Source organism: Puntigrus tetrazona, chromosome 12 (genome assembly GCF_018831695.1).
Source record: "Puntigrus tetrazona isolate hp1 chromosome 12, ASM1883169v1, whole genome shotgun sequence".
NCBI classification, from domain to species: Eukaryota; Metazoa; Chordata; class Actinopteri; order Cypriniformes; family Cyprinidae; genus Puntigrus; species Puntigrus tetrazona.
The window spans coordinates 13,523,466-13,546,999 of record NC_056710.1 but is presented as its reverse complement, the minus strand read 5'-3'; the positions used below and the strand labels follow the sequence as shown (position 1 = coordinate 13,546,999).

General features: G+C 36.8%; 2 protein-coding genes across 8 annotated transcripts in view; one reads left to right on the top strand and one right to left on the bottom strand.

The window, feature by feature from the left end:
- Positions 1-5,682, bottom strand: part of aldh18a1 (aldehyde dehydrogenase 18 family, member A1) — a 9,912-nt gene extending 4,230 nt beyond the window's left edge. For 2 of the 6 annotated variants that reach the window (XM_043253495.1, XM_043253496.1), the window contains exons 1-13: positions 5,534-5,682; positions 5,156-5,188; positions 4,873-4,982; positions 3,299-3,519; positions 2,998-3,147; positions 2,201-2,305; positions 1,956-2,114; positions 1,385-1,475; positions 917-1,041; positions 642-786; positions 465-538; positions 203-302; positions 1-89 (exon numbers count right to left, since the gene is read on the bottom strand). The exon at positions 1-89 is cut by the window's left edge and continues 132 nt beyond it. In XM_043253495.1, the coding sequence (XP_043109430.1) occupies positions 1-89; positions 203-302; positions 465-538; positions 642-786; positions 917-1,041; positions 1,385-1,475; positions 1,956-2,114; positions 2,201-2,305; positions 2,998-3,147; positions 3,299-3,519; positions 4,873-4,963 (1,350 nt within the window). In that variant the 5' untranslated portion in view covers positions 4,964-4,982; positions 5,156-5,188; positions 5,534-5,682. The remainder of the gene's footprint in view (positions 90-202; positions 303-464; positions 539-641; positions 787-916; positions 1,042-1,384; positions 1,476-1,955; positions 2,115-2,200; positions 2,306-2,997; positions 3,148-3,298; positions 3,520-4,872; positions 4,983-5,155; positions 5,189-5,533) is intronic. The other 4 variants (XM_043253498.1, XM_043253499.1, XM_043253497.1 and 1 more) reach the window with 4 other exon arrangements.
- Positions 5,683-6,698: 1,016 nt separating this feature from the next.
- On the top strand, positions 6,699-23,332 carry entpd1 (ectonucleoside triphosphate diphosphohydrolase 1). 2 transcript variants are annotated; one of them, XM_043253502.1, is made up of 10 exons: positions 6,699-9,785; positions 19,060-19,187; positions 19,275-19,392; positions 20,063-20,213; positions 20,488-20,647; positions 20,833-21,051; positions 21,532-21,783; positions 21,878-21,985; positions 22,077-22,214; positions 22,349-23,332. In XM_043253502.1, exons 1-10 carry the CDS (start codon positions 9,770-9,772, stop codon positions 22,556-22,558), a joined length of 1,500 nt encoding a protein of 499 aa, XP_043109437.1. In that variant the 5' UTR covers positions 6,699-9,769; the 3' UTR covers positions 22,559-23,332. The 2 variants fall into 2 exon arrangements, with proteins under 2 accessions (XP_043109437.1, XP_043109436.1); XM_043253501.1 differs by lacking the exon at positions 6,699-9,785 and adding an exon at positions 17,009-17,197.
- Positions 23,333-23,534: the final 202 nt, after the last annotated feature.

Genomic DNA, 23,534 nt, shown 5'->3' with positions numbered 1-23,534 from the left:
CACTGCAATCTGACGCAGACCAATGGACAGACTGTTCAGTTTAGATGATGACAAACTAAGTCGCTTTAACATGGCCGGAGACAGACGACCTGTAACACAACAGATTGAGATTGAGTGCACCAAAAACCCTTTGTGATACATTGGGGGGAAAATTATCTGGTTTTTGCACATGGTCTGGAGAGTAGCAATTACTTCTTGCTACCTGTGCCGACAGCATTCTCCATGTCCTTTTTGTTGGCAGATAAGATTTCATCTTTCCTCTCAGTAAGGAGATCAGCCAATGCACAGATGATGTCACTTCTCTGCGGACAAACAGATTGACACGAATGCGGTCTATAGATCTTACGGTGAAAATAACCAAGAATATTTCTTTATTTAATCAAATAATTTGACTGTTACAGGAAAAACATGCACACATGATTTGAGACGGTCATGCAAAATAGTGGTTTTAGGGTTCAGCTAACCTGCTCTGGTTCAAGGGAAGCAAGAGTCCTGCCAGCAGAGCGAGCCATTTCTGTCTGCTGCTCGACCGTGGGACCTGTAGATGAAGAAATGTGTCATCTGGGGGTCTTTCAATAAATAGAGATAAATGAATCACATTCGAAAAAAAAACTGAATCGGCAGAACAAGTTGTAACTCACCAGCTGGCTTGACCTCTGAGAAAAAGGTTCCTACTTTCTTGCCCTCAACAATGTCAGTGATCACGTGACCTGTGACTTTGGGGTGTGTACCGTTAGCAATGACAACAGACGTCCCACCTTGGAGAGCCCAGAGAGCAGCTTTAACCTAAAGTTTAATAAACACACAGACTTTCAGTTACTGATGCTATATAGAGTGTGTGTGTGTGTGTGTGTGTGTGTGTGTGTGTGTGTGTATGTATGCGTATGCATGTATGATATTTTTTCTGTAATCCCACCTTAGCTTCCATTCCTCCAATGCCGACCCTGGACTTCGTACCATAGGTTATGGAATGCTGGTCCCCAGGGTAAAATGTGTCCAGGAGCTTGGCATCGTCTGACCCTGGTGGGCTGTCATAAAGGCCTGGAAATGGTGATAAAGGCAAATGAAATGGTTATTATTTGACAAATATTAAAAGCTTGCCATTATTTACTATGGAAAGGTGTAGACTGCATTTACCTGAATAAAAAAAAAATTATCATTTTTACATTTTTCCTTTAGTTATATTTAGTCATATATACACTTCTCTTAATCAGTTAAAGATATATCACACACACACACACACACACACACACACACACATTAAGACACAACGCATTTCATTTTTTCATTTATTAAATTTGACATTTTTTGTAACAATGTCTTTACTGCTGTAAGTATTTTATAAATGTAATGCATCCTTGTGAAATAAAAAGGTAAACCTCACCTTCTACATCAGAGAGAGCTATGAGAAGATCTGCCCTCATCTCCACAGCAAGCCGCGCTGCAAGACTATCGTTATCCTTGATACTGATAACCTGCAGTATGAAAAAGAGAAAAGATTCTCAAAAGGGACTCAGACTACAGAGAGCGGCCCTTGTCTTTTATAACTAGAAAGGCAGCCGTCGCTACTACATTTCAAGCTCCCACGAACATTTATCTCTAAACTATGGCAATAAAATGGGTGTGATGAACAATGACTGTTTAGTCTATGAAAAGGCAGAATTCCACATTAAACCACATTTGAAGCCGCAGCGAGTGCATGACAGAGCAAGCGTAGATGAGCCCAGAGAGTAAGCGACAGTATTGTGCGAATGAGGTAATGTTAATTTCTTTCCAGTTTCTACAGGAATGGAAAAAACCCTTAGGCTGCAACAGTGCAGAAGACAAAGATCAAGCCTCTGCATTGCTCTGACTCCCAGCATGCATCTGTAAAGGCCCCTCCAAGCATGCAGTTCCAAAAGGAAGAGGATGGGTGGCAAGGCTGCTGGGCAGACTCTCTCTCTCCCAATACCCACATTTACCCCCTGTAGGTCACTGTTGGGCTCTGGGGGAGGCACCACAGCGTCGTTCGTGTTGATGATGGGCACGATGTTCATACGCAGCAGCTCATGCAGAGTGCTGTTCAGGTTCCGTCTTTTCTGGTCATCGTGGAAGTCCAGGTTTGTTACCAGGATCTGAGGCAACAGAAAAAAACTAATTAAAATATGAATAATAGTGTATTCTGTAGCTTCACCATGCATATGTTAGTGTCTGTATGTACCTGGGCAGTACAGGTGCTGTATTGAGTGAACATAGCCTCATACAGAGCCATAAGTCCACTTTGTCCCGCAGCAGCACACGCTCTCGCCTCTAGGACTGGAAGTGACTGACAAAGAAAAAAAAAAAACATCAGCATCTTCAATCATTTTTTTATTTTTTTTTTATTAAAAGTTTAGTTTTCTCAGCTGAAACATGCTTGCTTGAGATTTGTTCCTTGAATGACAAGCAAATACAGTAACTTTTGTTTACTATATTTAATGTTCTCAGCATCTCATGCTTTGATCAATGCTTATGTGAATTAAAGCCTGTTTTCAGTCCGTTCATAAAAAATGATTGTGTCTCTTCAGAAAACTAGAGTTAAACAGCTCAATTCGTACATCTACTACATGCCTTCTGTCACCCGATTAATAGTTTAGACTTCTTTTAGCAAATGAAAAGCCTTTTAGTTTAATTCTAAAAACTGTTCAGATTGTGGTACATGTGCTTTTATGCTGAGAAATCCTAATTGATAAAGTAATGCTAGAATAACTCATATTGTCAGTCCTTTACAGATAGTAAACACTTATTAGGCAAATTAGGTTTACAATTAGCTTTATGCAACTGTCTATGCTTTTTTTTTTTCCTTTTAGAAGAATCATATTAAAAACTTTTAATGGAGGGACAAAAATCTTGATTTCACTAAAACGACTGAAAGTCTTATTGGTCTGAAATGACATGAGGCTAAGTAATTGATGACAGATTTTCTAACTATCCCTATAACGTAATACTGTATTTTTGTAAATCCGCATTTGGCCTCACCATATCTTTGAGCTGATTCTGGCCTGAGTGCAGGGCCTGTCTGACACTCTGTGAGAGAAGAATTTCGTGCCTCAGCCTTTGTTTTCCAAACGCTACAGCACCACTGGTCACGATCATCATCTCTCTGCCCTGATTCTGAAGCATGGCCACCTTAAACAATCAAAACACAAATAAACAATTATAATGTGCCATCAATTAAATGCTACAAACAAAGTTTGCAACAATAATGCTTTACAGCATCGCATTTTCTTAGTATAACATCATATTTATGTGCAAATCAATAAGCTTTTATCATCTATACCTGTTCTACAATTGAAGCGAGTCGGCCCAAAGCAAGGCCGCACTCGTCGCCACGGGTCACGACAGCACTCCCCAACTTGACAACGATTCTTTTGGCCTGGCGCAGATCACTGCGGTGGGCAAATGACTTACCATGCGCCCGTGCCAGCGGCACTGTAAAAAAAGGCACATTACTCCACTGACGCACAGCATGGAGTGTGAGAAATGGGGAGGAAGAGGGATCTGCATGGAGAGAGAGCCAGGAAAGCACCCAGTGAGGAGCATGCCATGCAGGAAAGCCAATGAGTGATAAATAAGTGGACTGCATTAGCGTGCACTGATTGTATTACCCATGAACATTAGAGTAATGAGGAGAGGACAGACATGAGGGGAAATGATAAAAGACAGGCAGAGAAAACAGAAAATATGTAGTTCATGTCCGTAATGTAAAATGACACAGTATATGAATATACAGTAATTATCCAAATTAGTCCCAAATTGATTATATTTTTCTCTTGTACAGTACTTTAAGTCTATTTGAATATGCATGAATGGAAATGCAAACACTATGCTAAAATATACTAATTTCATATATGCATGTTTTTTATAAACTATTCTTTCTACTGATATAAGCAGAGCCCCATGCAACTTTCAAACGTCTATTCTAACAATTTATTTATATTATTATAGTTTTATTGATAAACATCATTATAGACGTGTATTTAGTGAAATATTATTATATGCCAGAAATGTTACACATGATGCAAATTTTTGCCTGTTATAATACAAAAATAAAATGTCTAAACACTAAAGTTGACTGTTTTAAATACTAAAAGTGTACAGTAATGTAAAGTATGATAATGTATCTTTATTTTGCAATTAAAAATTCTAAACATCAGAGTGTCATTAAATGCTTTAAGTGATTAATGTTAACCAGTAATTTAATATTTTTATAAAAACTGAAACCTGAGGGAGTAATGCATATATATAAACAAATTAACTTTACGCCAGTGTCTGTTTATTTATAAAAATTTTGTTTATAAAAAACTAATTAATTTAAAGAAAAGTACAAAATTAATATTCACCATATTTTCTTATAAAATATCACTTATCAACCAATAACAAACGTCAGTCTCATAAAAAATTGATCGGTAAAAGAAACAAGTGAAGTGAACAAAAATCTGGGACAAGCCATTCACAAAGCTGTGAGCTTATAAAGTTCAGCGCCCACCAAACCCTGCCACATTCCTTAATGAAAAAAAATAACACAGTAAAAAGTGCCACATCAGCGAAGCCAGACAGCACAGCGCACACCCAAACGCTGACAGGACAGAACTCAAAGAAGAGCACTGGGCCGGAGAATGAGACAGACATGCTGTAAATTAAGAGCAAGGGTCATGAACGGAAACAACTAACTGAATATCCATATATAACTGATTTTAATAAGCAAGAAACGAGGATATATTGATCAGTATTCATTGTGACGCTGATCAGTATCAGAATCCATAAGCTTTTCTTTATAATACCCTACATATTTTTCTTTCTTTCACGAGGTATGGTATACAAGGTACAGAAATACATAGGCTAAATACTTACTTTTGCCTTTTGAAGCAGCTCTTTTGAATGTTTGAAGAGCATTTGGTCTCGATAATAGCTGAGAACAGGAGAACATCTTCTGGAGATACATGGTGGCCTGATTTGTGCAACTGAAACGTAAATCATATATATATCAAAACACATTTGATCGGATCAATATAGTTGCATCTTTCAGGCAAGTTACCAACAGAAATAGATTATGTAAGATATTACGTGAGACCATACATGATCATAGTTTATTTAACTTAAAGTAAATGTAAACAAAAGCTACACCCCAACTGACCTATATTTGATTCAACAAGTCAAGTGCAAGTACCTAAACGAAGGGAAAGAGAAAACCGTTACCAGGGTTGGACGTTTTTATTAAATGAACACATTATTAGCAGAAATTATTTATATTAAATAAGCAATGCATCCTGTACGTACCAGTATTGAACAACAAACGGTGTTCAAGAAACCACCACTTACCACAGCGCCACAAATAATAACGACTGAACAAATCAGTATTAACAGACAATAAAGAAAAACGGTTATTTTCTCTGTAAACTTTCTTTAGAGACACGTTGGCTGATGCAAGAAGGAAGACTAAGTGGCCCAGCGTGACATTCCTAAGACAAAACTAATGTGTAAAGCGGTATTGTGTAAATGTCATTTTACATACCTTAATCTACAAAATAAACGTGCTTTATTGAGCTCAAGTTCACTGCCGCCGATGCTCTTCAGTGCCACATCAACTCTCGGCAGCTGCTCTCATGGATTCAGCCATGTTGACGTTCATCCACGTAGTTACGCAACGGACGTACGCACTGATTGTTTAATGGCGGAAACAAATAAGATTCACAAACATATTTACGCCTGGATCACCTACGCAATCTACGCAAAACTGTGGAGTTAGTTTTTGTTGTTTGTTGTTGTTGATATTAATAACAAAACAATTAAAACCACCTTTACGTCACAATATGTATTATATAGTATTTTTCATAGTATTTTTTTCGTGTCGATATAGTTGTTTTATAGTCCATTTTATGGTCCAGTCATTCTCCAGCACTAGAGGGCGGTGTGTAAACTTATCTGTAAACTTAGCGGTCATCTGCATTCCAAGAGCAGGACATAGACAATAGACCATTCTCAATGCTGATGTTTTGCATAGTTTTCCTAGGTCTTTGGTGGGTTAGTGACCCATTTCTCCATAAACTCCATTGTAAAGTGATCAAAATAGACCATTGTTTATGAACACCAGGTAGCAAGCCTATCTAAAAGAATATTTTGTTTTGTTTATTAAAACTGGTTATTAGGCATACGTATTTTCCGACACCGTAGGTTATCTCTGCCGTGCAGCATTTCGTCCCAAAATAGATCATTTATAAAGCTCTAGAAATGTTACTGACTGTCATTGCACATTTCCTGCAAATATGGAAAACATAAAGAGTCTCAATTCAATTTGTGCAGTTTCACATGTTTAGTGCAAATTGTCACATGACCAGAGCAGCCTACTTTCTGTTTGCACCTGATGATGATGGCTTCATCAAAACACACACACAAAAACACACATTTCAATTAAAAAAAAAATATATTGATATATATATATTTTTTTTGTGATCTCAAAGCACATTGCCAAATAAATCTGACTTGATTTCCATTTTTAAAAATTGTGTGTTTGAAACATATGATAACGTTATAATAATGATAAACAGTACTGCACACCAGCATTAACCCACGCAGCCTAATCTATTCCTGATGTTTCATGACTCTGCAAACAATTTAAAAGAGCACGTCATCAACAAGGACACCATAACACAACACAACCCAGATGTTCAGACAGGTTTTATTCATTTTCCACATTCCACAGTCTCTTAGTTAAAAGCTCTGAACCCATGACTAAATCAAAGACAAGTTCCAGAGTGTTTTTTGGCATCGATGGTAAGAAACACCTGGCACGTCTCATGTGTTTATGTGTTTAGATAAAACAGTTTATCCTTTGCTATGGAGACCTGATCTAATAGGCAAGAAATATCATGGTCCTTTTTTCATTCATATAATGCAAGCTGCATTATATGCAATAGTATAAAACTGATTAAATGGTTCACACTGTAAACTATAAACAACTCTTTAATGTCTCAGAGAATATAACTCAACACAGAGAAAGCATCTCATTCAGCTGAAACATCTTTTATCTTTAGAAATTAGTTACAATTTGCAACTGTGCCAAGTGTAAATCCTTTAATTAGACTTTATATGTGCTGAGAAATCAAATGATGTATTATAGCAAGTAAGAATGTGCAGAAACAGGATTATCACATTTTTTTTTCTCATTCTGAAAAAAAAAATCCTATATTGTTTTGTAAGATACAGCAGAATGCTTTGAAAGTTGCATTATGAAGCTGGCCTCCAGCATTTGTGATAAACTCAAAATGTATTATTCTTATTGTTCATGATGAGTACTAAAAACCTCCTTTTTAATGTGCAGCAGGAAACCTTTTTGGAGGGAAATGTTTCTCCAAGCAGATGGTTGACATCATTGCCAGACAGTTATTATAGTAAGACTGCTGGCTTTGAATCACCATCTGCAAAGTTTACAAAGTTTAAAGTTCACCTTTTCAAGAATGGTTAGTGCATTAGAATCGTTGGGATTCATTTAATAATACTTAAAAATATGAGTTACACTTTAATCCATCGCATGATTTGATACAGATATCTATGTATATTGTACTTTTGACCTCATGCCAGTCAGTTGTATGGTTTTTTGGAAATAAATTTTATTTACTAGTTAGGCTCTTTGGGAGTGCAAAACAATATGCTGCTGATGAGACAATCACTACAATCTACATATTAGTTTTATGGGAAGGTCACAGACAAAATATGACGAAGGTTTGTGTGGTCCAACGTAACACAGAAAGAACGTAAGCGATTAATCTGCTCTCATTTTCAAAGGTTTCCAAACACATATGTTATTTTTGCTCCAGTCAGATATTTCAGTCCAATTACATTGTTCCATTAAAAGAAAATCACATGGAAACAAGATGAGGCGCTTGATTATGTTGTTTCCATCAAAATACAGGGGATATAAACATGCACCAGGAAACAGCTTTCTGAAGGTTTAATTGAAAGAGTATGCTGTTTAGTTCTGTTTCGGGGGCCCCAGGAAGTCATGCAGACGATGCATGTTCTTGTAAGGGAAGTTCTATAGGGACCAAACTTTCAAAAAAGTTATGTATTATGCATTTGGTATCACAGAGGTCCCTTGTGTGTTCTAAATTTAAAAGGGCAACTAGTTTCCACTCAGACTGACCGTTCCAACGCATTTCCACTGTTGTGTAATTGCCTCAAAGGCTTTTATTGTTCAAAACAAATTTGAAATATCTCTCACCAACCTTAAATAAAAGCCCAAAACCGCATATTATAATTATATGTGCCTTTGATCTTGAGCGTAATGTTTCGTAGGAAACATTACTCACTGTATCCGGCAAAGATAAGAACTCTGAATATCTGCTAATTTAAAGGAACAGTTTACCCAAAATGTTCATGTATTTTCAATAACTATATGATTTTCTTTATTCTGCATAAAGCAGAAGGACAATGTCAGTCACTGTATGAAAAAAAGATGAAATGAAATGAAAGTGAAATGAAAGTTCATGATGACTGAGATGCAACAGGAAAATGACAAAGTTTAAATTTTTGGATGAACTATCCCTTTAATAAGCAATAGCTGATCTCAGAGAAGCTGTGCACAGCACTTTCAAGAATGTCTAGAGGACAGACTAGCATTTGCGTTTCTTAGCATTCAAAGGAAAACATTTATAAATTGCGACATAATTGTTCTCTTGCCCACACTCCTAAAAAGAGGTTCGTCATTTTGTTTCCCTTTTGAGGAAGTGAAAATGCTGCAAAAACGTCTTGCATCCTGTTTTTTTTTAAAACACCAAGAATGCATTTAATTTAGCCTCAGCACATCATACTTACTACAAATGATACTACAATTATCAGCAAATCAACATCACTGATGACGTGTCCAAACGCATCATCAGATACGGGCAGAGCATTATTTTTTGTCTAATTCTTTCAAAGTGCTCTTTGCACTTACACACACATATATGTATACAGCAACAGCAAGTTACTCACACTCATGTCATTCCAAATCTGCGTGACTTTCTGGAATACAAAAGCCGATTTTTTTAGCAAAAGTTTTCATTTTAGTGAAGTATCAATGCATTTACATATTGTAATACTATACAAAATAAGCCTCAATGAGTCTCATATTTCTCACGTTATACATCAATGATATTAATTTCCACAAACATCTCTTCCTGTCCCCGGGGCAACACCTGCGTGACAGATCCAGACACAAACAGAGAGAACAAAACAGCAGAAAACAAAACATGACTTTTGTTGTGTGTTGATGATTTTTTATGACAACCAAGAGTGACAGAGCCAGTTGTAACCCAGAGAGAAACAAAAATGCCTTTGTTTCTGGTCAGAGCTCGGGCAAAAGTGGTACGAAAATGGTTAGTGAGGGAGAGTGTGGATAATGATACTGTAAGGTAAGCTCTCTCTCTCTCTCTCTCTCATACACACACAGACACACTCTTTGTAAGTGTCTTTGTCTCTCTCTCTCTTCACACACACACACACACACACACACACACAGTTGAGAACAGAGAGGTAACAGGCAGATCGTTAACATGGTTGGTGGAGGAGGGAGGGAAGGAAGGAGAGAGGGAGGGAGAAAGCTTGGCGACTGGCCCGCCCACTTATGCCCCCAAGCCTTATAAAGAACCTCAAGAATGGGAAAGACCCTCTAAGAGAGCCGAGCCAAGCACCCTAAACAGCATTCAGAGTTGGGACGAGTCAGAAAGAGGGCAAGAGAGAAAGAGAGAGAGGATTATAGGACGCTGCATTCATGGATGAACAAGGAGGTGAGTCTATGACAACCACCCACATGAACACTCACTTCACCAGACTGGGTTCACGGTAGGGCAGGATGTAATTTCCAAAGAAGTGCACGAAGGAAGGAAGTAGAAAAACAATGCAGGGTCATTATAAAAACACTCCAAATGATCTGAATTTGTGGATGTTTCAAGCATTCTTCAAAAGAAGATTAACTTAAAAGTATGGTTATGTGGAAATTGATTGTCTTCATCCATATTTGTGCCAAATTTATGGTTTTAAGTTTCACAATGAATTTTATTCAAATTACATGTCTGTTGTTTGCTGAGGTAGCTAATTAACTAATGCAGTAATTCCAAAAATTCACATGTTTAAATCAGTGACATGCTCTCCATAAAAAAAAAAAAAATCATTCTCAGTTAAGCCTAAACGCTCTAAAGAATTCTTTGAAGAATGCAGTTTTTTATTAACCTGATGAACAACCTGTCAAAAAGTTCAAAAGTTCATGCACTGGATTTATTTAGACCTCCAAGAAACGCTATTGTAGATCAGGAACTGGTTAAGTGGATGGATAATCCAGTATTGTTTTGTAATCTCGCACTATATTCGTCTTAGACATGTAAACAGATTACAAGAAGCAATGTAAATAAAAGAAGATAAAAAAAATGTGCATGAATCTACTGAAGACTGTGATCGTCCAAAGCATCGGGTTTCAGCATCTGGTGTCCATCTAACCGCTTTAGCAGCAGGAGCCTGTGAGAGTTTGTGCAGGACTGAGAGCACCAAGGCATCGTCAGAGAAAGGAAAAGATTGTTATATAACACCACATGATTTCTTCCTGAGAATGGACAGGCCATCTGGTAAAAACAAAACATCCCCTGTTGTAACCATGACTAAAACGTATTTCAGATCGTTGCAGTTGCCTTATGTCTTATGGAGCTTTGCGCGAGGCAAAGAGCTACCATAACGCTTTAGTTAAGACAAGTGCTGTTCTGTTTTCACATGCAAGAATGAGGAAACTCGTGTACTCACTGTGCCATCTTCCAATGCCTGGAGTTAGTGTCTTGAGCAAACTAAACTTCCTGTAGCTGACACAACAAGGTCAGCGCCGACGTTCCTCATTATTCCAGTCATGTGCACTTGAGAAAGTCCCACCCCTCCCACACACAGGGCCTCTTTTGGAAATCTCTATGAAGTGATTCCCTTTTATTTATAGGGCTACTTCAAGAATCTTGAGCTTTTAAAAAAATAAAAATTGTTTTAGAAAGTGTAGAAATAACAAGAGATAAGGAAACTTCGGGTCCTATAATGTTAGTTAATGCATTAACTTTAACAATGAACTTTACATGTGGCACAGTGTTTATATCTTTGCTAAAGTTAGTTAATTAAAACATGACTGGGCGCTTCATAACTTTCAGTTTGAAACGCTGAGGGAAGATGGAGTATTCTGACAATATTTTTCCTGCTTTTCTAGATCTTGTCAGTGTAATTTACTTGACAGTCAATGGGACTGCCACAAGCCTCCCAGTTTTCATCTAAAATATCTTAAATTGTGTACTGAAGACAAATAAAGCTTTTATGGGCTTGGAACAGCATGCGGGTGATGTACTTTAACAACTTTAACCTTTAACAACTACCTTACTGACTATTAATAAGCAGCAAATTAGGAGTATTGAGTAAAGTATTGAGTAGTTTTTGCCTTGTGGTTAACACATGAGCTAAGATTAATACATGCTAAAAGTATTTTCTGTATGTATTTGTAATGTAGTTAAGTAATATTAACAGAAACTGTAAATTGTTACCAAACATTGTTTGATATTATTTAAATATTTAAAGTAAAATAGGGCATATAGGAAACTACTGCATGCAAAATGGCTTCTTTGTAATCTCACAATGTGGTATATACCGTGTCATTATAAACCTCTTGCTTGGGTACAGGACATACTGAAGCTCTGCAAGTGACACGTAGATTGAGTCAGACCCCAAACACTTCACCACTGCCCCAAATGCAAATGTCAGAATGTGGTCTAATCGTGAAACTATCTGTGAGAATTTTGTCTTAGATAAACCGAGCAGAGAACCTGGCAGAGATACTGGTTGCATAAATAATTTTCATGAACTCAGTTGTGTCACACAGAATTATTTGTTAATGTTACAGATTAAAGTCTCTGTGTTCCACGCAGGAAAGTCTGTTATTTTCCATATTGATGTTTTTGGTTTTTTTCATGTGTTATTGATTTAAACACTGCACTGTGCTATATTAGGAGCCATATCTGTAAACTTAACTAATAACGTCTTGGCAGAAAAATTGCCAGTGCTGAATAAATCTTTCAAAAGGAATATTTTCCCCAAAAAATAACCCTAAAAAGTTCGATTTTTTTTTTTACATAAATGCTAGTAAACAAACAGTTGATGGTACCCATTGGCTTTCATAGAACTGTCTACCTTAATAGACTTTGTATATTATGATATATTTATAAAATATATACATACTTTTTCTGTACTACTAAAATATCTACTTTTTTCAGTATGGGATGTTCTGTCTAGTCATTAGTCATTTCTGAACTCACATCTCACTTCCTCTAACCTCAAAACAGCTTACACTTGTTGAAATAAACATCCTTTTCTGCTAGAACAAACCCTTCACACCATCATGAAATCTATACATCACACTTTAAGTAATGACTTCTTTCCTTATACTGGTAAAAAAAGAGGATGTCTAGTAATCGCTACATGTGTAATGTTATAACAACGCTTTTCCTGTTATAACAAAAACATTTTTATCTTCATCATTTATCACTTTATCAAGTTCAAAGCACAGATCTTAACCATTTTCCCTAAATGATCATTCTAAAACAAGAAGGAGCTTTCTCTCTATCTCTTAGTTGAAGACAGATACAGATATCTCTGATAGGAAAGTACTCTTCAAACATGTGTTTGTGCTGACAAGCCTATGTTGACCACAATATCACACTGGCAGACGTTTCAAGGGTGTGACAAAAGCTATTCTCTCTTATGGAAAGTATGAATGTGTGGAAACACATAATGTGTAACCTAACCCACTGATCTAAAGAGGCTTTTTGGCTCTCACATAGTCTGATTGCTTTCAAATGTATTTTATGCTATTGGATACTATAGCAAAGAGGCAAGAAAAGCACAATTTATTTTATTAGCTCTCTAAAAAAAGCATCACACACAAATGAATGGGAAATGAACGATCAATGGAAATGCATTTGTTACTGTAAATCTTGAATGACTGCTGGATAAAAGCCAGCCAGCACAGGCAAAAATACTCAATGAGATGTTGTAAGATCTCATCAGCATGAGCTTTTATTTTTTTTTATTATTATTCATACCACTCACTTTTGGCTCATGGTGTTGATTGTGGGATTTAGACTTGCCAGCTAAGAATTTGTTTCCATATGTTGTATAACGTCCAATCTGCATATGCTTAGCATGCATTCTGCATTGTCTGTTAAAAAAAGCTATGTGCAATAAAATAAGGGCATGCGATACCTGTCACACCCCTAGACTGCTTTGTTTGTGTTTTCACTCACCATGTGCTCTGTGTGACCGAGTTCTGTCTCCCCTTGATTGTGTCATTGTGCGGTGTGTTGTGTTATTGTCATTATCTCCCCAATATAAGTTCCAGTTTCTTAATAGTCTACTTTGTCCCTCCCTGATGTGTGTTTGCCTCTTCGGTATATTAATCTTTGCGTGGAATTACTAAAAGACCTTAATTGTACTCATTCTCATTGAATTTACCTCGCAACACCTTTACACGACAATACCAAAGTGTCAGGGAATAGATGTTTAACTTTGTAACTTAATTCCATTAAGTACAATGAACTAAGAAAACAGCGATTCAAACGTCTCCATCAGATTTTATAATACGTCAATATCAAACATCACGCTTGATATTCGTGCATCATGCACATTATTACGTCTGTCAAAAACTTATGGCCATCAGTCACTTTACTGAATACATGCTGGCTTAAAAATAATTATTCACAAATCGATTTAATCGTCAACATTTGAATATTGATATATATTTAGATTTCAAAATGAGCACTGTCGCCAGATACTACAGGCCTCCTTGAGCCCTATGGATATTTACAATCATTTTCTTTGCAATCTAATCCGTATCTGAAGGAGGAATAGGATTCCATTCCTTCATTGTTTGAATGATCACAGTTTATTTTAAGAAATAAATTTCATTTAACACCATTACGTTAGGTTTGCCATTTAAACAATTGAAACGGTTTGTGCTTTGCACAGGGCATTTTTATTAAGATGATCAAATTAGGAGACGTGTTCAACTTCAGTGCTCTTTTATGTTTGTACTTAAAACTGTGTAGCGTGTAGAGCATGTGTAGAACATGTGCTTGTGCTGAGGACACGACCTAAAGTTGTTTAATGTCAAAAAACTGCTTTGTGCATGCCATGGATGTAACAAAACTCTTACAGCTATGCCAAACAATTTTCTTTGAACTGTAAATTATTCTTCTTGGAAAAAGTTTTAAAAGAAAATACATCATTCATCAATGAAAGTGGATTTTTTGTCCTGTTTGTAATTTCAGAATAGCGACATTGAATGAACTTTACGCTGATTAACTAACTGAAATCAATCCTGTTACTTAAAGGCAACCTACCTCAGTTATGTGGGAAAAATATAAAAAAAACTAAATATGTTCCCTATATTTAACATGGAAAAAATGTAGAATAGAATTTCATTCTTTTGTTGTTTGAAAGAAAAGCTGCTGCTGCTTTAATTCATGATAACACAAAAAAACCCAAAGACATTACAACCTGACACCCCTAATATCCTGCTTTCTCACGATTGTGTTGCAAGAACAACTGTCAGAGTTCACTATGTAGGGTGTGAAGTGACATTTACCATTATTTACCATGTCTCATGAGTGTCACATTGACTTAGATTACCTCATACAAGCTTACTCAGGCACCTGAGGCATGTTAGCGCAAGTAAACGTTACAGGGAAGACATTAAACCTGATGTAACATGTTTAGTAATGGATTTGGACTACAGTGACTCTTCAGGCTGATGAGACTAATGAACGCTGTGAGTGCTGTACTATGCTTTCAAAGGATTTAGTAGATGACGACAGCGTCTCAGTTACGGCTGATCTATGCAAGAACGTGGAGAAACACCAGAGTAAGAAAGAAGCCTGTTTACTCGAGAGCATGAGTGTGCAGTGACGTCTCTCTTGTGTTCCAGTTAATAAAAGATGTCTCACAGCTGAGACATGCAGGTTGCTATACAAACATCCTTTGAAGGACCATCATTTCACAAAGAAAGCTTTTTTAGTGTTTCCCTTTGCTCAAGAGGAAATGCAACTGAGTTCTGAGAAAGTTAGCATTACTTAGTTACTTCTGCAGTGAATGGGTGCTGTCGAAACATGGCTGATGGGTGATTGTCCAAACACAGTTCATATGTTATTAGCACACCTCCAGTAAAGTGAATTTGTAACAGACAAACCCATCACCGAGATGTTTTTAAACTGAAACGACTCTATTCAAAATATTGCTTTCTCCAGTGAAAAAGGCATCTTGTCTGAATCAAGAGAGAAATGTATACATCAATGTAAAACAGTTGAGAGGACAATATGGGATGGACTTTTGCCGCTGTAAGAAGCATTATTTTGGATTATGGACTCAACTAGCCTTGTTTGTTTGTACAGCTGCTTTTCTAAGACAGTATCTTAATCTGCGCATTGTGCAATGACTGCTTAGTCTGCTTAGTCTTTAGATAAACAGACCGGTGAGGCCTGGATATTTTCATCATATCTACTATACACTATGTGTTCATTTTGATGTGGCTTATCTAGCCCTATCTCTTCAAGAGCTCAGTGTTCCTTTGCAAATACCATTGTGTTATAGCTTTAATACACAACAGACAGCAAAAGATAAAAGAGCTACACTAGCATTCAAAAGTTTGTGGTCAGTAATTAATCCTTTTATTCAGCAAGGATGCATTCAGCATGCACATTGTTACAAGGGAAACGCTATTCTTTTGAACTTTCCATTCATCATAGACTCTGAAAAATGTACAGTTTCCACAAACAAACAATAAGCAGCACAACTGCATTTTAACATTGCCAGCATATTATGATAATGTCTGAATCTTATAGAAGAGTGCTTTCACTGGTAGGCATAATCAGTCTTTCGATTCGTGGGAAGAAACCAAGAAGGAACCTGTAATAACATAACTAGACTGAGATCGATCCTTTCAAGTCATCTAAGGACAATCAAGGACCCTGACGCTAGCAAGTAAAATATTTGGGTGGAATATGTTGTAACTAGAACAGAACAATTTATCCTGGATGACAGTATCTCCCATATGCATCAAAGTAATAATTCGTTCAGTCACCCTCATGTTTTTCCGATCCTTCATGACCTTTTTTCTTCCGGAACACTCAAAATGAAGTCTATCCTAAAATCTCTTCATGCATTGCAAATGTTTTTTTTGTTTGTTTGTTTTTTTTTGCTGTGGGAAAAAACACTGCTGTTCTTACTGAGGAATAATAAAAAAAAACTATCAAAATCTGTTTGCCATTATAGCATTAACTTCTGCAGAACACAAATGATGGATTTTTAAGAAATATTTGCGAAATCTCTCTTTTTTTATCAATGAGAATAGGGAATAGGGTCTGTCAGGCTATAAAATGATAACTGTCATGAAGTTTTCCAAAAATCCCATGCGCTGCATTCCCAGTCTTCTGAGAAACGGACTCAGTCGTTTTATTTATTGCTTTATGAGTTATCAGTTCTGGAAAATAACATCTGCTAAATGCTTTAAATTCGGCAAATGCAGTAAAGTGGTCAAATTTAAAACCGAGCTCTATTCTATATCTCCTTTATGATGTATATGTTTAACTCCTGCATGAACTGGACACATCTTTCATACATTGCGTCCTCAGACAGATCCCAACTTTTAAAGAAACATACAAAGCAATGCAAATTTTGAGACATGCAGTTCAAATATTGCATTAAGTTGCAGTTTGTAGACTTCAGACCGGAACACTTGCATGTCGCTGACTTGAATGTCAAGGACAAAAGTTTCCGAGACAGAGGCTGCTCTGTATGCAGCTCGCGCAGGCTCTCCAAAGTGGTTCGGTCCCCAAACGAGCGCACTAGGGAATTCCTCTCTCTCCCGCTCGTGACGTCACTGCGAGCCTGGCTCCACTTGCACAAAGGGTGTTTCCCCAAAATAAAGCGAAATCCCATGTGCCAAGCAAAGCCGCAGCTACGCGCACAGGTGTGATTGATCGTCGCTTAAACAAATCCCTACAAGCAAACTAACTCGCAAGAATAGGATGTGATTCAGTGGACAGGAATCAATTGATACTGTATTGGATGGGACGCGACAACCGTTTTCACAGCGTTTTCTCCAGTAAGAGAAGCAAGGCGCGTGTCCTGATGGGTAGGTGAAAAGCGCAACGAGGCGCGCTGATTTAAACGCTTCATTGCCGCATCGCGTTACTTACATTGGACCATGAAATGTGGCTTGATTGGGCTTGTAAGAACTAGAAGGCAACTAGCTAAAAGGGAGATGTGTAACTGCTTTTTAACCCCTAAAATAACATTTCCATACGTTTATAGGTGCTTCCAAATATAGGTTCTTTAAGATGACAGACGTGAACCTTTTTGTCTAAATGGTTCCATAAAGAACCTTCAAAGGATTTTTGTGGTGAAAGAAGGTTCTTCTGATTTTATATATATATATATATATATATATATATATATATATATATATATATATATATATATATATATATGATAGCTTTTTTTTAAAGAACCGCTGACTGAAAAAAAAGCTTCTTCTATGGAATCACTGTGAAGAACATTTTAAGCACTTTTATGTTTAAGAGAGTAAAACAATAAAAACTAACAATATGTGATATGTGAGATATAAATTTGTGATTCACACACAATGCTTAAGCAGAGCTGAAATAACTGAAAATATATATTGTTGTGAATTATGCTACCACATTATAACCTTATTTAGCTTTTTTTTGTATTTCCTTAAAGTTGTGTGTGTGTGTGTGTGTGTGTGTGTGTGTGTGTGCGTGCGTGCGTGCGTGCGTGTGAATGTGTATGTGTGCAGCTCAGTTTCATGAATATGCGTGTAAATACCAAGCCGAATAAAAATGAAACTCGTGGGGAAAAAAAAAGTTGCCCTATGTATAACACGCACGTGTCTGGCGTGCATAAGATACGCATTTTTCGCGTTCCAGTGATACGCATCTGTCTCACAAACCTATCCATCACGTAGCATAAAGACGCCAAAATATATTTTTTGCGTGTCTATAACACGAGTTATCGTTTTTATTCGGCGTACTATTTATACGAACATTTCTGAGTTCGGGGAGGAGTGTGTTCTTCGTAGCTATTTTGCAGCTAATTTCTGATTGGTTTAAACTGATGGTGTTACATCTCACTCATTACTGCAACATTCCCTGGTCTCCCCTTCAGGTTGATTATAAGGCTACGTAAACACTGCTGTACAATGTTGAGTATAATTTATATAAACAAAACTATCGAAACAGTACCATCACGAATGTTCCATAAACACGCATTAATAAAACACACGGCATTTTTAAATCATTGCGTACTAAAGTAATTTCATCAGTGACTCTGAACACAATTTCACATGCTTCACAGGAAAAATGTTCCCTTTTCCCAAGGGTATGCTTGTAAAATTTAAATCATACCTATAAAATTCAGACAAAATATTATCTATACATAAATCCATCCATTCTCTAAGCAGCATTTCCTACAGGGACATGGGAATGCTGGAGCCTCTCCCAGCATCTGCGACCACAGACAGTATAAGCTGGATATTTTTTTTAATTCAGAGATATTCTACATCAGACCTAAACACATGACTCCTCACCCTCTTAGAGGCTCTATTGTATACACAATAAGGAGACAGCTGTAATGCTCAGCCATCATGCTTCATCAAGTTTTGTTTGTTTTTCCATTAAACTTACAGTAGGTGTTGGCGTTTTATTTATTTATTTTAACGTCACAGAAAGCCTCACCAAAAAAACCCAAACAATATTTAGAATACGCTTCACAATTATTATTTAGATTAGAGAAAATCAAACAAAAGCTTTCAGTTTACAGTTTGCATTGAATCCAAACACGGACGTACGATTAATAATTTAAAATGCTGTGAAAATACGAAGCACATATATGCTTGCACTGTAAACAAAAAGCACCGGAGCCGTTAAATAAGTGCACATTTTCAGCCTGCTCTTTTTATTTTCTTTCTTTTTTTAGAAGTAAAAGTCAAGAACGCGTGGCACAGGCCAGCGATCATCTTTCTGGCTACCGTTATCACCTTTGGGATCATCACCATGGTGGCCATTTCTGTCGTCCAGAACAAGCCTTTACACCAGAAATACAAAGTAGGACACTTTAAGTGAACCATTTATTGTTACACTTTAGATTTGTGTTGATTTCGCTGATGCAATGGTCCTGCTATATTTTGACAGTATGGAATAGTTCTGGATGCAGGTTCCTCCCACACCTCTGTGTTTATCTATGAATGGCCAGCCGAGAAGGAGAACAATACTGGCATGGTACGACAGAAACACACCTGTAACGTGAAAGGTACGTGATGCCTAATTTGCATTTGCAATATTTCAAGTTACACGTGAAAGAGGTCGTCCACTTAATATAGAAAATTGTCATAATTTTTCAACCCCTCTTTAAAATCTGATTTTTTTTAGATGGGTCCTCTGCGCAATCTAAGTCTGCTGCCATCTATAGATTTAAACTGGATTTGTCTGTCACTATTTTGACAAGTTATATTATGGTGTAATGTTGCTTTGACACAATTTGCATTGTAAAAAATGATGACCTAGACTTGACTTTTCTTCTCTGCGGAACCAAAAATCAGATATTTAACACAATACACAAGCTGCTGTATTCCATATAGTGACCACAAATGCCATTTATTTCATTAAATAAATAGCTTTTGCATGGCATCAGGGGAATTTAAATGTACATAATGAAATGTAAGTCATACGGACTACTATTATGATACGTTTTGCAGCATGACAGCTGCTGGTCCACATTCGCCGAAGGACAGCTCAGGCTTTCTGATAAATGTAAGAAAGAAAGTCAAGAGTAAATCATGCCAGACGTGCAACTTTTGGGTGAACTCTTCATCCTGCTAGAAGTTATATAAACCTCCCGCGTTATTTCCAGTAGCATTTGCATACTGAAAAAAGCCTGTAGGCAAAGTGTTTTGAAAATGTGTTTATTTTTTTTCTTCTAGGCAAAGGCATTTCCAGTTACTTCGCTAATCCACAGGGGGCTGGTGCGTCTCTGCAGGAGTGCATGGAGGAAGCCAGGCAGAAAATACCCGCGCACAGACACCACGAAACCCCTGTGTACCTGGGAGCCACCGCAGGCATGAGACTGCTCAAGTAATCAATTCTCAATATTCTAATCTCTCAAGAATCATATAGCGTGGCTGAGAATAATTCAGAAGGTCATTGCATTGAGTCCACTAAGTTTTTGCACGTTAAAAAATAAATACGACCTCACGTTGTGTCACTCCGAAACTTTCATCCATCATAACGTTCGGATTAGGTACATTTTTCACAACAAGCATTTTGAACGTAGCGTACATTGTTTTAACAGTTTTATCATTTACTGTAATTGTTGAGTGGTAATGGCTAATAACACATTTTTCTTAAGGATGGAGAATGACAAAGCCTCAGAGAATGTTCTGGACTCTGTAGCACATTCACTGAAGAGCTACCCCTTCTCCTATCAGGGAGCTCGTATCATTTCAGGCCAAGAAGAGGGAGCTTTCGGGTGGATTACGGTCAATTACCTGAGCCAAAACTTGAGAAAGGTATGGTGGTTTTTAACCTGGGTTTAGCAGCGTGTAAACATTTGTCATTTTGATTTGTAATTTTATCTCAAAGCCTATTTTAAAGAATTGTGGCACTAAATAAAGTCTGCATTTTAAGAGTGACCGTTGAAACAATTTCAGTGTGAAAAGGCCAGATGTTAAATCTTCCTGTGTTTATCATGCAGCCCACAGGAACGCTGGGAGCTCTGGACCTGGGTGGAGCATCTACTCAGATAACCTTCGTACCTCAACAGAATATTGAATCATCTGACAATTCTATTGACTTCAGGCTGTACGGAAATGATTATCACCTGTACACCCACAGCTTTCTCTGTTACGGCAAGGACCAAGCTCTCAAGCTTTCTATGGGCAAGATATTAGAGTCAACACTTAAAGCTGACGAGGTATGCTTGCCATTGCAACTGAAGTTGTGTAGACCTGGGGTCTATGTGAATTTATACTTATTCTATAAAATCATGTGGCTGAATATTGCACTGAAGGAAACTGTAGTTTTCACTTCTAATAAATATCACAAAGAATTACAAAGAATAGGCAAATAACAAATGAAATGCAACAATTTAAAGTATAGAAATACTGAAATCTATTTTTCTTTAGTGAATGTGTTCCTCTAAATTTCCTTTTTCCCCATTTACAACTTTGAAAAACGTGAGCGTGTATTAATGCATTTACTGCACATATTTTATGATTAATACTTTGCACAACAAATAAAGTGATTTTTATTGCTGTCATTGTTAAATGACAAATACTTTGTTAGGATTTTCTCTTTTTTTACTGGATTTGATTAAATGTGACTAATGTATTTATTTAATGTCTACATTGAGAGATACATTTGATTCTTATTCTTATGTTTTTTCTTCCCTAAGACAGACCCCGTTGAGTTAAGAGACCCTTGCTTTCACCCTGGATATAACCAAACCAGGACAGTTTCAAGTGACTTCAACACACCCTGTATGAAAGACGTACAACTGGAAAATAAAACCTTCTTTCACATAGGGCTTGGGCAGTGGCCTCAGTGCCAACAATCAATCATAAAGATTTTTAACAACATGACCTGTTCTTACTCAAAATGCTCTTTCAACGGCGTTTTCCAGCCCTCTGTCTATGGAGACTTTGGGGTAAGAAACAACGTACATTGTTTATTCGAACGAATTTGAATAGCTGGTTGTATGTCATAACTAGTGATGATAATCATACCACTTGACTCTCTAGGCCTTTTCAGCTTTCTTCTTTGTGATGGACTTTTTAAATCTGACAAGCGATTCTTTAGACACTACAAAGCAGAAGCTGGCAGAGTACTGTTCTACACCGTGGAAAAAGGTGAAGTGTTTTAATACCAGTCTTTGAAGAGCGTATAAAATAGTTGCATCTTTGTTGAAACATGTCTAAGTTACTTTTTTTATTTTTGTAGCTTGTAGAAAACTATCCCAAAGTAAACCAGAAGTACCTTTCCGAATACTGCTTCTCGGCAACCTATATTGTCACTCTTCTGGAAAAGGGATACAGTTTCTCCTCTAACAACTGGAAAGACATCAGGTTCATTAAGAAGGTAAGCACGTTACATAATTTCTCATTAAGAGTATTGAGACAGCTTAGATGTTACATTAGTTAAATGAACTTTTATGTTGAGGAAAATGAATATGGAAAACGATTAAGATTGCGTCCACTGCTTTCTATGTGCAGATAGGAGACAGTGATGCAGGCTGGACATTAGGTTACATGCTTAACCTGACCAACATGATCCCGGCTGAAGCTCCAGACACGCCGCTGATGCCTCATGGGGGATACGTCACATTTATGCTCCTCTTCTCCCTTCTAATACTTGTTCTACTTCTTATGGCCTATTTCTATTTCCGTCGGTCCACTAGAACAGCTCAGAAAGACATCATTTAAATAGGGATACTGTAGTTTGGTCTCTGTTTATTGAATGTTTATTGCTGCAGAACAAAATTTTGATCAATCCAAAAGGTTTTACATTTCAAATAATCTGGAAATCATACCTCATGTGAAGGATAAACAGGTTTTTAGAGAGACATAGGTTACAGATTGCAGCTGAATGGACATCGGACTCTATTCCTCTTCCTCTTGTGCTTTTTGTGACCACTGAAAGTCTTCTTTAAAAGTCATTTGGGGACCTGGGTTAAAGGTGGTTGTTGAGCTTCCTTAAAAGGAAATGTGCACTGACATTCATTAGATCATGTGCTTTTTTGTCTTAATAAAGCTTCTTATTTTATGTATAGAAATCTTCTTGATGCCAGTATCTTTTTTTTTTACTCATTATAAAGAATGTCTGTGAGGGTGAAAAATCTTGTATACTTTTTATGCATTATGGTCATATTAAAAAAATCACTGGATATCATTGTTTAAACATTTTTTTTCAGCATAGCACATTTTTTTAATTCATTGCAAAAGGGGTCTGTCATTGAGTGTTTTTTTTTTTCTATGCATACTGATTATTGCTTTGTATTGCAACAATTTTGAATACTCGTGTAACAGGAGAGTAAAAAATAATACTTTGTCCTAAAAAACATTGTCAGCTTCTATAAGGCACATTCTGTATATGAAATCCCCGTGTATGGCTCTGAAGTGACTTGTAAAATTATGTGAAATTGTTTTTATATATTTAAACAAAACCTGTAGCAAATTTCTATTAAAATTACAAATGACTGATCGCGTGTTTCATTTATAACGCATAAATGCATTGAGTATTTGAAAGACGCCAAGGCTGCATGATAAAAAAAAATACAGTAACAAAGAGTAATAATATGGAATATTATTATCATTTAAATGTTTTAAAATGTACTTTATTTTTGTGATGGCAAAGCTGAATCTCAGCAGCATCTTCACTGTCACACGATCCTTCAGAAAT

Bases quoted from the DNA above. Each gene is read 5' to 3' on its own strand.
- entpd1 (XM_043253501.1), top strand. From the start codon at position 17,131: ATGGGACGCGACAACCGTTTTCACAGCGTTTTCTCCAGTAAGAGAAGC. The intron at 19,393-20,062 runs GTACGTGATGCC...TTTTTCTTCTAG, and splicing joins ACACACCTGTAACGTGAAAG to GCAAAGGCATTTCCAGTTAC. The intron at 21,052-21,531 runs GTATGCTTGCCA...TTCTTCCCTAAG, and splicing joins CAACACTTAAAGCTGACGAG to ACAGACCCCGTTGAGTTAAG.